Below are 17,027 nucleotides of genomic sequence, written 5' to 3'. Positions count from 1 at the left end.
AGAAATCTGTTCCAGAATTTCTTCTGTTTCTCTGTCCTTCAGCCTGGTGGTTGCTCTTATGCATGAGAAGCTAGAACTTAATATATGATTTGAGACATGTATAAAGCAATAACTATGCAAATAGAACAGAAAGGAATTACAGAAAGAAAACAGAAAAAAACAATGAGGCCAAGTTTCACAGTTCTTTGTTTTACTGAAATTCTGCTGACATACAAAACTATTTCAAATCGAAATCAACCACAGTATGACCACATAATGGCAAAATATTTACCCTGATAACTATTGAAAGTATGACTTGATACAATATCAAGCAAATACAAAGGAAATAATTGTGCTCCTCAAAATTGCAGAGTATATAAATTATATAAATAGAATTGCGATACTCTGAGCTCAAATAACAATAACAATATACAATTCCCCCAAAAGGGTGATATCAAAAATCAAAGACACAAAGCACCAAGCATCCCTCCCTTTATGCAATAAAACCATGTTTATTTTTCTTGGTGCACACCACTATCAATCCGATCATACAGCTGACAAATATGATGGAGCCGACCGCTATAAGTCCGATCTGAAACCCCTCCAGCAGGTCCATTCGAGAAATCAGCTCTTTCTTGAACATGTCGGCCGTCTCATCGTCCAGGACTGCAGTCTAACACAAATAAGAGACACAAATATTATAGTTAGCAGCAAGGCAGCACCTAATCCTGCTCAGATGAGACAATCAGATGGTCCAGGGGTCAGACATGTGTGAGATTAGCCGTTTATGGACCGTAATAATTCTTCTGATATATCAGATGTAAGATTTCAGAAATCACTCTGTTGGTCTCAATGGGTCTAAAGTACTTAGTGGAGATAATGGATCTAGAGAGGGCTTATTCTATCTAAATTATATATTCATAACCCACAGTGTACAATCACACACTATACATATCATATTTGCATATAAAAACGTTTGCCTGTTATATATACCGATATATATATATATATATATATATATATATATATATATATATATATATATATATATATATATATATAAGATTTAAATGCTTTGATTCAACCTTATACTGTATGAGCATAAATGCTTTGGTTGGACCTAAATGCTTTAATTCAACCTAAATGTTTTATATGAGCCTAAATCCTTTAATTGGATCTATATGCTTTAATTCTACCTAAATGTTTCATATAATCCTAAATGATTTAGTTGGACCTAAATAGTTTAATCCAACCTAAATGTTTTTTAATATTTTAATTAATGCCATATACAAGAAAAATACAATGATAAATATCTGAATAAAAAAATAATTATTTATATATATATATACACATACATACATACAGTATATATAGATATACAATACAATCCATCATTCAATATATTTTGCCTGTACATAAATTAATCTTAATGTTATGCCATCGCAGATTAAAATCCATAAATCAAAATATTGATTGCACTGATGAAGAAAAGGCTCAGCACCCAAGTCTCTATGGCCTGTTGCCTCAATGGTGTACAGTGTGATTGGGCGGATTGCTGAGGCTGAAGGCTTTTAGCCTTAAGATGTTTTGTGAATACGGCCCCTGGCTTCTTTATTTGACTCTATGCTTTAGCTGGACTAAACCGCTTTAAATAGACGTTTCGTTAGCACTCACCTCATTCACCCACAAAATAGGGAAAACTGTGTGGTCTTTGATTTTGTTCAAAATTCTGTGAGAAAAAAAAAACACACCAAAGACATCATGTTAGGCCAGGCATTTATGGGTTTTAGCAAAGCGCACAGGCATTCATGACAACGTGTGATGTCTGTTTACATACACAATATCATTCGATGGGCCGTACAACATGTTGAGCTGAAGCCTTTTTGCAAATCTCATAGTGAAACCTGTAATCTACAAATGACAAGATGCATACCCATTACATCATCATATCATCAAGCTTCCTGCTTTTAAAGAAAGAAAACTTATGTAAAGTGAAATGAGCTCCTCACCGGTTCCACGTCCAAAAATATGGAGTGCTCATCAGGGTTTGGACTCAGTCCGATCACTGATTGGACGAGATCATTGGAGCCATAGAGGAAGTGGGGTAGAGAGAGGAATACTGGGGCTCCTGTTGGCAAATAAAAAAAAAATGATTGTGAATGACTAATGCATTCAATACATTTTAGTCTCAACTGACTTTATAAGAGGCTCAAAGCACTGACCTCTACACGCAGTGAGGTCGAGAAGTCCTGCCATAGTGCAGTTTTTGGTGATTACCGGGTCTGTACAGTAGCACTGGTTATCTGGGTTGGCCACTGGAGAGGCCAGAGCTTCAGAAGGCAACATGTACCGATACACATCAATTCCCTTCAGGTCCACAGTGCTCTCATATACAGCAGATATTGACCTAGAAGATAAGCATAATATTTATTGCAAAGGGACAACGTGTGCTTCCTCACATTACTTAATGAATGATATGTCCACTATCATACTGTTTGACAACCAGAAAGTGTCCAAATACTTTTTGTCTTCATTTTAAACATTTGAATGTATATTATTGAAGGCCTGAGCACCGATGGTGTGAGGACTCTATTGGTATTGCTCTGTTTATTTTTTTTTATAATTGATATAATACACAAAACTTTGGGGTCGGTGAGATTTAATGTTTTTGAAAGAAGTCTCTTATGCTGACCAAGCTAATTTAATTGACCCTTCGCTAAGCCACGCCCGAAAACCGCCACTGGCCAATCGTGGCTTAGCAACCGTAACTGGGCGCGGGAGGTCTGTCAAGCTTTCGAGTGAGGGAAACATGCCGAAGCGTACGGATTGTGCAAATCTGATACCCGTTATCCTAAAAGTTTGGACGGGGGGGTGAAATTTTTTCCCTTCCCGAAACCTAGAACCCAAGAGGATAAATGCAGGGCTAGCGAAGGGTCAATTGTTTAGAAATACAGTAAAACAGTAATCTTGTGAAATATTAGTACAATTTTAAATGTTTTCTATGTGAATATTAAAATATATAAACTATAATTTCCAGCATCATTACTCCAGTCTTCAGTCAAACATAATCCTTCAGAAAGCATTCTTATATGCTGATTTGGTGCTTAAGAAACATTTCTTATTATTATTAATGTTGAAAACCTTTCTACTGATTAATATTTTTGTGGAAGCCATAGTTAATTTTTTTCTTTTGTTCAAAATTTCTATTAATAGGATGTTCAAAAGAACAGCATTTACTGTTGCTTTTGATCAATTTAATCCATTTCTTTAAAAAAATCCTACTGACCCCAAACTTTTAAGCGATAGTGTATATGAATGGTTTTATATTTTTTATTCTATTCAATTTTTTTATTGTTTTCATCATATTACATTCATATTTTTTAGACATATTTTGCTTTAAGTGTGTTATATATTTGAAAATAAGTGCCATTTTAATTTAATATTTTGTGTATATACTGTATATAAATGCAATGACATTTTTAAGTGTGTTCTAAGTGTGTTAAGTGTCTAAATGCTTTTTTTAGCTATTGTGTATGCATGAATGAAAACATGAGGAACACATTTTAATTTCAGAAGCCTTAACATGTGGTCTCTAATACATTTTGAAAACTTATCATGTGACTAAAAGAAAAAAAGACACTGTCTAGCTTTGATCTCCTCCAGCAGTCACAGATGATGTATTATGATGAAAGTGAAGGATTGTTGGCATTGCTACAATCTTTTCTGACATCTCTGACCCTGCAGAAGAAAAGGAGTGGCCTGACCTCTGGTGGTAATGACAAACAAAAGAGTGGAAGCATGAAACCTCCACTTGGATTCATTATATCTTATCATGATTCCAAAATCATATTTAATCGGAAGGGAAGAGATGAAAGTCCATGAACCATGGAGGTAACAGGACTTTAATCCATAGATTATGAGAACATTGCTGATGTGTGACATTTCAAAATACTGTATATAGTAGCCTCATAAAATATGTGGACACTAATGTCACACGTAATGTATAAATGTCATACACCATGTCAAACTAAATGGCATTTATTGTAAAGAATGCTAGCATAAGCACAGTTTTAAAGCAAATTGTTTTGAAGTTTGTTAAATGGCAAATCAACATTAGTAAAAGACGCATCATGTTGTTCAAACAGCTGTTTGCAGACAATTTAGTTTCATATTTTGTTCTATAAGGCAATGACAAAATTTATTAGTGTGGTTTAAGTACTTTTTCTACTGATTAACATAGGGAACGAACTGGAAATACCTGCAGATATCAGAAGAAAAGAAGTATAGATGTTCTTTCTTGTCCAGGAACGGGTGGAAGGAGGAACCGTCTGTTGACATGAATACAAAAGTGAATAACAATTAAATAATGTATGAAATATTATATTTGTAAAAGAAATCTCAGAATAAATTGTGACTTAGAAGTGCCGAAGGCCCTATAATTAGATGATAAACAGATGCAAAACTTTGAGCTCTGCACACTAATTTCTTTATTGGACACATCTACCACAATTTTAGGCCAACAGCTTTGGAACAGAAGTCATACCATATATTTTCATATGTCAATAGTAACATAATTACAATTAATTCAATATACATGTAATATATTAGAGGAAAACTTGCCTGTTCCGTTTATCATGTTGCAATAAGAGTCATTCCAGTAACTCAGTGATCTGTACAACAGTTGTTTTTTTTGTTTGTTAGTCTGTGTTTTACTAATGTTGGGTTTAATATATGAATGTGATTAATTGAACTACAACAGTTGAATTACAACTCAAAGAATCACATATATGTTCCATGTTGCACATATTTTTTATGCTAATGTAACATACTTACGTTTCTCCCATCCAGTTTTCAATCGTGGCTACCTTTTTAATGTCATCTTTTCCTGTAAACACAGTGTATGGTCCATCGGTGGTGTCATTGTACTAAAAGAAAAAAAACAAAGTACTTTCTCTTGAACATTAAAGCATAAATAACACAACAAATAGGGCAATACCAACTAGGAACATAAGCATTTTTAAACTCTGATTTAAAAACCTTCAGAATTAAAAGAAGTTAAAATTGGAGTTTGCTTTTCAATGTATCTTCGAGGCTATAATATATATTTTGTCAAACCATTTCATGGGGTCTTTAATAATTACATCGGACATTCTTATTCTTTGTATTCTTACATACATATTTACTTTGTGCAAAATCATTTGCAAATTTGGACATGACCCTCACAACACAATAAATCTTATGTAATTGCAGTTTTTCTGTAGCCTATATACTTATGTATACTTTATCAATCAATGGGGCTATAAAGGTGCATCAAGTGTTGTCATCCTTACTGGATAGAAAACTCCCATCATGGTTTTCAGCATTGGGTCTTTGTAGCCCCACAACAACTCCTTAACAGTCCTGTTCTGGAAAAGTGTGGAATTGGAGCTTTGGATAAACCAATTTGCCAATTTATGACCAAGTAAACTGTAGACACCCTGGAAGAGAAGAAAATAAAGACTGATCAACTATGGAATCATAAATTCATAAAACTTTGTTAGTTATGCATTAACATACAGAGTCAAGTGCTATGCTGCCTTTGGACAGATAATTGTAGATATCAGCATTTTATCTTTTGATTTGGCAAACAATGACTGACTTGCTTTAGAACTGACAACCAATTCTGAAACAATCTAATCTCAATGAAGGGTCAGTACATGAGTGAAAAGAGTTAAAGATTAATATTACATATTTTATATATGTGTACATGTATATTAATATAAAATGTAAATTCATGTCCCAGTTATACTTAATGTTGTCACATATTTATGGTTTAATAAACATTACATATAAAAGAGACACCAAATACAATTCTATTTTATATTTTTACATTAACTATGTAAACATGTAATTAATGTTATATTCATTACGTATAAATCAAGTTAATTTAAGCATTTTTACATTTATTCCAAAATGTTAACTAAAAGTACAATTTAAACAATGTAGCCTATTTTATTTGTGAACTGATGTTCAGCTGTTTTAATAGTGAACTTATTTTCGTCAATTATGATGCTCTGTAAACGCCATGACAGACATAGTGTTTTCAGTCCATTTCAAATTTGATTTTGACGTGACAAAGCGATGATATCTAAACGGTTGAGTTGTTTTCTTACTTTTTAATTAGTCTTCCCATTAAACTGAATCATTTTGTTCATTCAAACTTATTTGCGAAGGGGGAACATGCACGTAAACAAGAGGCGGGATTTATTCGCACGAACCAATCACATCCAACCATAAACAATCATATCCAACAATAACCCAGTGTTTCCCCTAGGATTTCTTTCACTAGGCCCAGTCCCAATTCGCATACTATCCGTCCTAAATAGTATGTGACATTAGCAATTGTCAATACTATTTAGGGCGGATAGGGTGGATAGTATGCACATTGGGACTGGGCCCTAGTGTCCTACTTGCGTCGCGGAGAGGGTGTTACGGATACGTGGTGTAGGCCTACAATTTTTTTGTAATCTAAATGCATGTCTAATTAATCGAAATCATGAAACTTATACAATTATTAAACTTATACAACATTTAAAAAAATTCTATGAAATGTATTAAAAAAAAAAAAATTTGGAGTTGTATTTATTCTGGTAATCAAATGAAGATATAAAACATTCATTCAATTTCTTTTAATCATATGAAACTTTTTGTAAATGAGCTTTACTGTCTAAATGAAAACATGGAAGATTTTTTTTTATCATCCCTTACATTTTTTATGTTAATATATTTGTATTAGTGTTAGTATTATTGCTCAGAGGAGGTAATGTTACTTGCGGGTGTCACAGTTAGACACTGTTACTTGAGAAAAAACTGTGATTTATATTCTTTTTAATGTCACATTTTGTAATATTTGTTTTATTTTTCTAATATAGATTATTTTCTCATCCAATTTTTTGAGACACTGCCTCCGTTGCCCCCGGAGAAAACACCACTGATATATATAAAATTTGAAATTGTAACAATTTGTTATATACAGTTCTGTTTATATATTTTATATAATTTAATATTGCGATCTCAAAATTATGTCCAGTTGATAATACTTAGAATATCAAAATCAACCGCAGGCGGGTTAATCCTTTTCCCATTAGCACCTCCAATCTGGAACAGTCTTCCTAGCCTTGTTCAGGAAGCAGACACACTCTGTCAGTTAAGCTAGACTAAAAACTTTTTAACCTAGCATACACAAAACACATTATCACATTTCGATAATTCACATCCGTTAAAGAATTGCAATGCTGCATACATTAAGTTAACCAGAACAAATAATACTTAACACCCAATGCATTTGTTACATCGTAAGAAGCATCTACGCTAATATTAGTCTCTCTGTTTATCCCGAGGTTACTGTTGTCATATCCAGATCAGATCGTGGACCTGCACCTAGACACAACCGCAACACAGCCCTGAATGTCAGCAGAGATCCTGTCAACTATAGGCAATCCCCTGGGAAGGCCTCGTCGACACGATAACAATCGGCACAGATCCTCAGCAAAGACCACAAGAACCAGACAAGTCCTCTGCACAGACCTATGACCTACCATGAGCAATCCATTTGTTACTGTCTTTGTTCATCTTTCTTAAATGTTAGTTCATGTTAGTTCACAGTACAATGATAGGTCACTAATGTTAACAAGATTTTAATTAAGTATCAGTAAATGTTGAAATTAAAATTGACAAAGATTAATAAATGCTTTATACGTGCAGTTTATAATTAGTTAATGTTAACCTTATTGTAAAGTGTTACTAAAGCACTATATAAATAAAGGTGACTTGACTTGACCAAAATTTAATTTATTCTTGATGGCAAAGCTGAATTTTCAACATTATTACTCTAGCAGTCTTCATTGTCACATGATCCTTCACAAATCATTCTAATATGTTGGTTTGATGCGCAAGAAACCTTTCTTATTATTATCAATAAAAAGCTGTGCCGCTTAATATATGGAAAAGTGATACATTTTTTAGGAGATGAACAGAAATTGTCACTTTTAATCATTTGATCATCAGTCTTCTGAACAGTAGTTATTGCTACTTTTCAAAAGTTTCGGGTTGGTAAGATTTTCGGTAAGATCCCACTTTATTTTAGGTGTATTTAACAACTATGTACTAACATTTAAATGGATCATTTGATACAATGCACTTATATGTTTTTACATGGTACTTGTATTATTATAATTAGCTGAATGTAATTACAGCTGTAATTATTTTCTGTAATTACATCTATAATTACACTTTTGACCCTTTCCCTTACCCCTTAATGTACTTGTTGTGTTTATGTATGTACTGTACATATAGTAAAGAGACCTAATATAAAGTCTCAGTGTTCACCAAGGGTGCATTTATCTGATCAAAAAAACAGTAAAATCAGTAACGTTTTGAAATATTATACAAATTTAAATAACAGTTCATATACTTAAAAATATAATTTATTCCTGTGATGGCAAAGCTGAATTCTCAGCAGCCATTACTCCAGTCTTGAGGATTACTCATCACATCAACTTGGCATGGAGAACAAGGGAGGAAAACTAACAAGGAGGAAGACAAGAAGGGCAGAGAGGGATGGAAAGAGATGGTTGTTAAAATACATACTGCTACAGCCAGGTTCAGTGATGTGACTATGTCATCCTCTGTTCCTACTGACATGCCAGGCTCAAAGATGGCTCCCAACGGCAGCACGAAGGAAACAGTTGTGAAGTCCTTATTGAAGGTGATATTTCTTTTGGGGATAAAACGTGTCCTGGAAGACAACAGAGAGGATGAGAGCATATCAGACCACTAGGAAATACATCATGACAATTTGTTGGCTTAAAATTGCAATATGCTAGTTATGTGGTGTTTTACTGGTCATATTGTAATGTCATATTTTAAGAATATATAACATCACCACAGTATATAACTTTTTTTGGTATCCTCGGGTAATTAAGCCAATTGATGCTTGTGTACAATCCATGTAAAATGTATACTGCATGTAAAGGTAATAGAATTAAATACAATTTAAATATGTGAAATATTATATTAAATATAAAGATAAAATAAAAAGTGCAACATATACATTGTTTAAAATACTGCTATTTAAATTACTTTAGTAATGTCACGTTTAGTGTTTGTTATGTTTGCCTGTGACTCCCAGTTTGCACCTCTGTTTCATTGATTTAATCCCTGTCACCTGTTGTCTTGTTAATTAGTCGTTATGAGTTAATTTGTCCCAGTGTCTCATTTCCATTATCTGTTCTGTGTATTCAAGCCCTGTGTTTCAGTCTGTTCCTTGTCTGTCATCATCGCTACAAGTTTGGTTGTTCTGTTCATGTTTCCTTTGTATCCAGTTTACGAGTATTTGAGTTTGTTTAAATAAACACTACTGCAATTAAGATCCTGGATCCTTTTCTGCTTCAACCAGCCCATGACAGAACGACAGACCACAATATATGGATCTAGCAGCAGTAAAAATTCTCTTCCTGTCCCAGGGGATCTGTCCCTCGAGGGCCACACACAGAGGTATTTGGATTTGGTACCTTTCATCCATTATGATGACACCAGCCTCTGTGTGTTTTTCAACTCAGACCAGAGCACGCCTGCCCGGGGATGGACCTTGAGGGAGCTTCCAGGACTATGTAGAGTGGATGCTTGTCCACAATAGATCCCCCTTTACCATCGGGGAGAGTGAGGAGAAAACCAGCTTGCCAGCCATCAGTCCTGCCACCAGATCAGTCTATGGGCAATCAAGATTGATAGCCAGTATGGCACATCCACTGATGATGTCAGCAAGATCTGCCAAGAAGGCTGTCCGTCCAGTCTCATCCCGCCGAGACCACCCATCCAGGGTCTCGTCCTGCCGAGACCACCAGTCCAGAATCTAGTCCCACCGAGACCACCAGTCCAGAATCTAGTCCCACCGAGCCTGAGATTCTTCACGTCACGACTGATCTACACGTCACACCTGACCAGCCTAATCTTCACATTATGCCTGCCGAGCTTGAGCTTCAAGTCAGTCCTGCCGAGCCTGAGCTTCACGTCAGTCCTGCCGAGCCTGAGCTTCACATCAGTCCTGCCGAGCCTGAGCTTCACGTCAGTCCTGCCAAGCCTGAGCTTCACGTCAGTCCTGCCGAGCCTGAACTTCACGTCAGTCCTGCCAAGCTTGAGCTTCACGTCAGTCCTGCCGAGCCTGAGCTTCACGTCAGTCCTGCCCAGCTTGAGCTTCACGTCAGTCCTGCCGAGCCTGAGCTTCACGTCAGTCCTGCCGAGCCTGAGCTTCACGTCAGTCCTGCCAAGCTTGAGCTTCACGTCAGTCCTGCCGAGCCTGAGCTTCACCTCAGTCCTGCCAAGCTTGAGCTTCACGTCAGTCCTGCCGAGCCTGAGCTTCACGTCAGTCCTACCGAGCCTGAGCTTCACGTCAGTCCTGCCGAGCCTGAGCTTCACGTCAGTCCTGCCGAGCTTGAGCTTCACGTCAGTCCTGCCGAGCCTGAGCTTCACGTCAGTCCTGGCGAGCTTGAGCTTTACGTCAGTCCTGCCAAGCCTGAGCTTCAGGTCGGTCCTGCCGAGCCTGAGCTTCACGTCAGCCCTGCCAAGCTTGAGCTTCACGTCAGTCCTGCCGAGCCTGAGCTTCACGTCAGTCCTGCCAAGCTTGAGCTTCACGTCAGTCCTGCCGAGCTTGAGCTTCACGTCAGTCCTGCCGAGCCTGAGCTTCACGTCAGTCCTGCCGAGCTTGAGCTTCACGTCAGTCCTGCCGAGCCTGAGCTTCACGTCAGTCCTGCCGAGCTTGAGCTTCACGTCAGTCCTGCCGAGCCAGGGACTGTTCGCATCATGCCCACTCTCCCACCCCTGTCGATGTAATACGGTGCAAGAACGCGCCTTTCAGGAGAGGGAGGTTCTGTCACGTTTAGTGTTTGTTATGTTTGCCTGTGACGCCCAGTTTGCACCTGTGTTTCATTGATTTAATCCGTCACCTGTTGTCTTGTTAATTAGTGAGTTAATTTGTCCCAGCTGTGTCTCGTTTCCCTTGTCTGTTCTGTGTATTTAAGCCCTGTGTTTCAGTCTGTTCCTTGTCTGTCATTATCGCTACATGTTTGGTTGTTCTGTTCATGTTTCCTTTGTATCCAGTTTACGACTATTATAAATAAAAAAATAAACACTGCTGCAATTAAGATCCTTTCATCCTTTCCTTCAGCTTCAACCAGTCTGTGACAAGTACATGACATAAGGATGGATGGTCACATTAGCCTTTACACTTGGAAATGACATGCGATCAAGTGATCCGATCAAGCAGATCGGATCATAAACCAATCAGGTCACGGTGCATTTACACCAGTCCACATCAAGTGGCTTCTGTATCTGGATAACAGATCGGATCTCGCATTCCCGTGAAAAAAAGAAGAAAAAAAGATGGCTCCGACGCAAAGTCAACCTGAAGTGGTGGGTTTTCTTTTAAAAAACATTTTCAGTCCGGGGACATTTTACACATCTCTCAAAATGAGGAGGATGAAGAGGCTGCAGGTAATAATAATGTGGATAGAAGCGATAATGGAAACGGTACAAAGAAACGTTGGCCCGAGAACATTGCCAGCTGTGGTGGGAAAAGTGCGCATTCTTTACAGAAAATTAATGCTTCTGCACCTTTTGGGTGCGAAGGCAACCATTTCAGTATATTTGCGATGTACTTCGCCCTTGACTATATCGCAAAACCACACGCTCTCAGTTCCGGAGAGAGGAGGGGGAATAAAGACAGTGGGCGGGGTTTTGTGTGATGTCCACCTGAGAATGCAGACATGATGGCTGGATTCTGTTTACATTACACTGAGATCCGATCACAATGCGTTCTCGACTACCTCCGAACCTGGACACGCTGATCGGATAACATTCCCATCAGAAGCGCGTTTACACTTGTCTCTTCTAATGTGTAAGTGGACAACATCCGGATACAGGTCGCATGTTAATGCCAAGTGTAAACGCAACCTTAGATTAGACAAGCATCACCACATCAGATAAACTTATCTTAACATTTTTTAACAAGCTTGAAGTGCATTATGTTGATACTGTCTTTTTTTAAGCAGTCTCATGTCTTAGAAATAGGCAAAAATTGGTCTATACTTTTGGCAAAAGTCTGATGTACTAAGATTCTTTCTGCTTTATTTCACGAGATTCAAGAGATGGAGATCTAGTCAAGTAAATTTTAAAGATCAAGTAGCAAATTTCCTGGATTTTCTTTAAAGGCACATTGTGTAGTTTTTTAGGTATTTAATTATCTAAAATCAATATTTGTATTCATAAATATGTCCTCAATGGTGTACAAATACCTCTGCCAAAGATCTGACTTATCCTCGTAAACAAAGAATTTATTATATACATGTGACGGGTAGGTCCACGGAGGCCTCCATGTCGTTCCGCCATCTTGAAAAACTATAATAGCAGAGAGGGACAAAAAGTACTAGGCCAACGCGTTTCCATAAGGCGTTTTCGTTCAGTGCCAGCGTCAAGTGACTGAAAGCAGCAGAAACGGACAAGAAGATTTGAGAGACGCTTGTCACTGCCCCGGCAAGTTTAAAAAATTGCACTGCATGGTTATTTATAATGGAGGACCATACTTACAGGCCCGGTTCTAGAACCAAATCACTGAGGGTGCTTCTGAAAATAGTGAGGGTGCTTACATAAACATAGGAAATGGCTCCCAAAGTTGTTATCAGTCTGAAAATAGAACCTCAAAATAGGGCTGAGCGACACCTATTGTCTACGACAATATTGTAATTGCTTTTATGTTAAACGATATACGATCTGGCATGATCGAGTAGCCTATGTCCCTCACTTTGCAGAAAACAAACAAAAACATGCCACGCATAGTCTATACTGTGATGTTACCCTATAGTTCAGACCATGGCACGTGCATTTAGTGATTTACTGCACAGTTTAAATGCAGCTAGAATGGCCTTTTTAGTCCCTTGTTATGAACGAGGGCATGGCGCCAATTGTTGTAACCAGTGGTGATGAATGCATCATCTGTCCCAGCTGAGCCAAATTTACGACACGCATAACAAAATGCAGCATCGCGTTCAACAGAATATTCGAGCCAATCTCTATTTTTAAACCAAGAACTGCTAAATGAACGACTATTTCCACTGCCACTAAAAGATCGACTGGGGTATAACAAGCACATCACCTGTAAGGGCTCTTCATCACCTAGGTCACTCGGCGGCGTCCGCGCCATCGGCCGCGGCACTTGCTGGGATTTATCGCCGGTGTTTGAGTGGGTGTCATGCGGTGAGAGTGAGGTTGTAGGGCGGGGTTCGCTGCTGTCATCGGCAGGCGGTGTAATATCGTCTTTTTGTGATGTAGAGGTTTGAGCTTGCTTGAGCCGATTTTGTATGTCCATGATTAACAATGGACTATTAATATTTTTAGGCTACCTAAAGCCCCGTCTCAGAAAGTCAGCTAACGAATTTCCTGAGCGGGACGCACACACGCAAGCAAAGTGGGCAATTAAAGAGACAGCTTCACCTATGCGAATCACGATCGCGAAAGGACACACAACCAATCAAATGCATTAAACATAATGCATAAAGCATTATGAAATAATTTCTGATTTGAAAAATCGTGTTAATGGATTTATTTTGTGTATATGTATGAGTGTGAAATCCGTCTGTGTTTCTATTGTCGGTAAAATCTCGTTTACATGTGGGCTATTAAAAATTTAATCTGAGGGTGCTTTCACTTTTGTTTGAGGGCACCCTCAAGCACCCCCGTAGAACCGGGCCTGCATACTTATGTGGAGCCACAGGACCGGAGATTTAAAAAAAACGGGTTTAATGTCGGGATAGCTTTTTCTAGGTGGAAAGAGTTGATGCGGGAGAAAGCACGCTGAACTTGCCTGCTTTCTTCTCAACAGTTTACGTTAAGTCAATGTTACGGTCTAAATTACAATCTTTTTTGGTCGCTTCTCTGCCTTTGGAAACTTTCAATTCTATCAAACATCCGTTTGTTCGTTGTGTCAAGTTGCAGTTTGTTTGAAATAACAAACCTGTTCACCCGAAGGAAAACACGATGAAGTGCTATTAGAAGACAGCCTGTCATAGCTTTTTGGAATGCAAAATACATTTCACCACTAGATGGGAGAAATTCCTACACATTGTCCCTTTAAGAGAAAAATAAGAATGGTTTGTTTACATGAATAGATTGAATATGTATCTATGGCCACACGCCTTACCTGTATGTGTACGGTCCTTTCTGCACCAGCACAGGTTTGGCCCCTTGACTTACAACTTCATCGGGGTTCTGAACGTCAAACAGCCAGAACTGCCTGTATATTGCTACGTCAACAGACGTCCAGGTGTCATATGCTAAAGTCCCGTTTTCCAAAACTGTTTCCTTTAGAGACACAAAACACACTTGGTATTAGATACTCTATACATACTCTATACATATTTTATACCTTTTTATACTTACAAATTGGGGAGAGTGGGGCAAGTTGTCACAGTCCAATGAATATTTCTCAACATGAGTTTATTTTCAGTCAATTTCTGTATAAAATCCTTAAATTCTTGGCTATAATAATGCTATTGAACATTTCTAATGTTTTTGCCTCAGAAGAAAAATACAGCTTATTTAACACACAGGATCACTGACCTTGACACTATGAGGCAAGACAAGAACCTGCTGTTTAAATATCTTACATACACACAACATATATTTAAATTGTATTAGACGTCATTTTAATGGCTTTTCAGCCTATAATTTAAACATTATGACAGTTCATGATTAATTAAAATAAAATAAATTCTTACATTTATTAAATAAAAATGCCCTTGACCCCCAAACCCCATTTTATTATACTTATACATAATTAATAGTACGTTGTAGCCTGCCAAACATGGACTGTTCCTAAATTATTCAGAATATTTCTCCACAGCAACTTCATCATGTACAGTATCTGTCTGTGTCTGGAGTATCTGCAAACGCATGTGCGCCGAATACTGATATGCAAAAACGACGGCTTACCTTTTTGACGGTGTTTTCAATAACCATGTTGCCCACAGGGAAAAGAATCCCTCCCAGCACGGCGATCAGGGCGCCCAGCACGGCCCCTGTGATGAGCGCGCATCTCTGATCACAGCAGGTCATGATGGCGAGCACGAGCAGCAGCCTAGACTAATACTGACCGGCGGCGCGTCAGGTGCGAGCATTAGGTCGCCCAGGGAATTATGTAAATTCCAGGGATCGAAGGTTGTAGAAGAGGAGATAGAGGACTGGATTGCCGTTTATCACACCCGGAGGAGACCCTCGTTAAGACGGAGTTATCTCCGCGCGATAACGCACTGCTGGGCGGGGAGCGGGCGCGTAACACACGGCATTACAGATGCCAAGGCCAATGTCACTTTCAGTCGAGAGCTGACGTTTACAAATGTTAAGATCCAAAGTGACTTTGAAATATCTATATTCACTTCGAAAAGATTCTCAGAAATCAAACTCAGATTCAGAAAATACAAAAAGTGTCAAAAGTGTCAAAAGAAAGAAAAGAACATTTTCTATTTTAGAATAGCTATAAGAAATGTAATATAATAACATAATAATAGGATTTAATATTATTACCTTTTTATTATTTATTACATTAATTATTATAATTATATCAACTATTTAACTGATTTTAACTCACTTTGAACATGAAAGGAACATGAATATAATGGATGTTAATATAACAGAATATTACATTTCGGATAGCCATGTATAGGTCTATAAAAATATATAGCCTATATTCTAAATTTAAAAGACGAATATAGAATACAATACAATACAATACAATACATAGAATTTCAGATAATTGAATGTTTGATTCTGACTGGACAATTGGGATATTTTGGACAGCCATAAAAATAAAATAGATATAGGCTAATATAGAATAGCATAGAATTGAATATCAGACCACTGAATGCCACAACTGACCAATCAGAATCAAGCAGTCCACAAAGTCATGTAAAAAAACAGAACAACAAAAAAACCAGACCATTCAGAATTTATGATCGGTGAAGGCATGAAAAAGGTAATTGTACACTATGATTCATCAACGTTGCCTGATGAATATCATTCTCGAACATTTAAAAATGCAGGAATATAAAAACATAGCTCAGATAACTGACATTTCACGTAATCCAATAAAAAGTTCAAGGTTTTTATTAGTTATTGCCGCTGTGCTATACACGTCTCGTATTGTACCTCCCCTCTATAACAAGTGTGTTGTAGGCTAATTCAGCGTTATCTCTGACCAGTAGGCTAATATTACCACGTGAAGTTTTAGCTTCTACTGTCCTCTAGTGTTCATTGATCTCACATTTGCATACCGCAGGCTTTAGTGTGATTATGTAGCGGACATGACAAACACAAGTGATATTTTTGTTGGTAGCCTGTGGGTTGATGGGTCATTTCAGAGGAACACTCTCTGTAAAATGTGTTGTAAAATGTAAAGCTTGAATTTACTGCAAGTTGCTCTGGAAAAAAAGAAATAAACAAATTTGGATGAAGTTGTATTTTTTCGTACACATTTCATTTGAGCTTCATGCTACTGTTTACTAATTAAGGAGGCGAATCATTGCAAGTTTGCATCTTTAGGGCACTAGAGGGCAGTGTTCAACTGTTTATGTCAATTTAGCGGTTATGGGGAAGCTGTACCTACAAACTGTAACGTGAATTTCCTAGTTGCCGTAAAACGGTAAACGGTCATATTTCTTCACAGTGCATTTACAGATTCAACATTAGACTTAAAAATATGTTAGTAAATGCTGAAGAGCAGTGCATGTTAACTACATTTTCCATATTTTAATATAAAACATTGTCACATAGGGCCTATCTTGTCGATTTCAAGTTATGATACATTTTTATTGATGATAGACACATTTTTGAGTAAAACCTTGTGAATTCTTTAAATCGTGGTGTGTTTTTTCCAAAGCATATTCTGTCTAAATTGACACCACCAAAAAGTTTGAAGTTAGAATAGGCTAACAAACTATCAAAGCTTTGGAACCGAACAACAA

General features: G+C 37.5%; 1 protein-coding gene across 1 annotated transcript; it reads right to left on the bottom strand.

Annotated features, from left to right (window-relative positions):
• Positions 1 to 168: 168 nt before the first annotated feature.
• cd36 (CD36 molecule (CD36 blood group)) lies at positions 169 to 15,326 on the bottom strand. Its single transcript, XM_077234094.1, has 12 exons — positions 15,001 to 15,326; positions 14,210 to 14,370; positions 8,608 to 8,755; positions 5,310 to 5,456; positions 4,813 to 4,904; positions 4,600 to 4,649; positions 4,238 to 4,307; positions 2,202 to 2,386; positions 1,989 to 2,107; positions 1,817 to 1,890; positions 1,654 to 1,708; positions 169 to 652 (listed from the first exon to the last, which is right to left on the bottom strand). The coding sequence occupies exons 1-12, from the start codon at positions 15,121 to 15,123 to the stop codon at positions 473 to 475; spliced, it is 1,404 nt and encodes a 467-aa protein (XP_077090209.1). The 5' UTR covers positions 15,124 to 15,326; the 3' UTR covers positions 169 to 472.
• Positions 15,327 to 17,027: the final 1,701 nt, after the last annotated feature.

Source organism: Siphateles boraxobius, unplaced genomic scaffold (genome assembly GCF_051911475.1).
Source record: "Siphateles boraxobius isolate OS27281-9 unplaced genomic scaffold, OSU_SipBor_1 19, whole genome shotgun sequence".
Lineage (NCBI taxonomy): Eukaryota > Metazoa > Chordata > Actinopteri > Cypriniformes > Leuciscidae > Siphateles > Siphateles boraxobius.
Note: the sequence above shows the minus strand (reverse complement) of the source record. Positions and strands in the feature narration are given on the sequence as shown.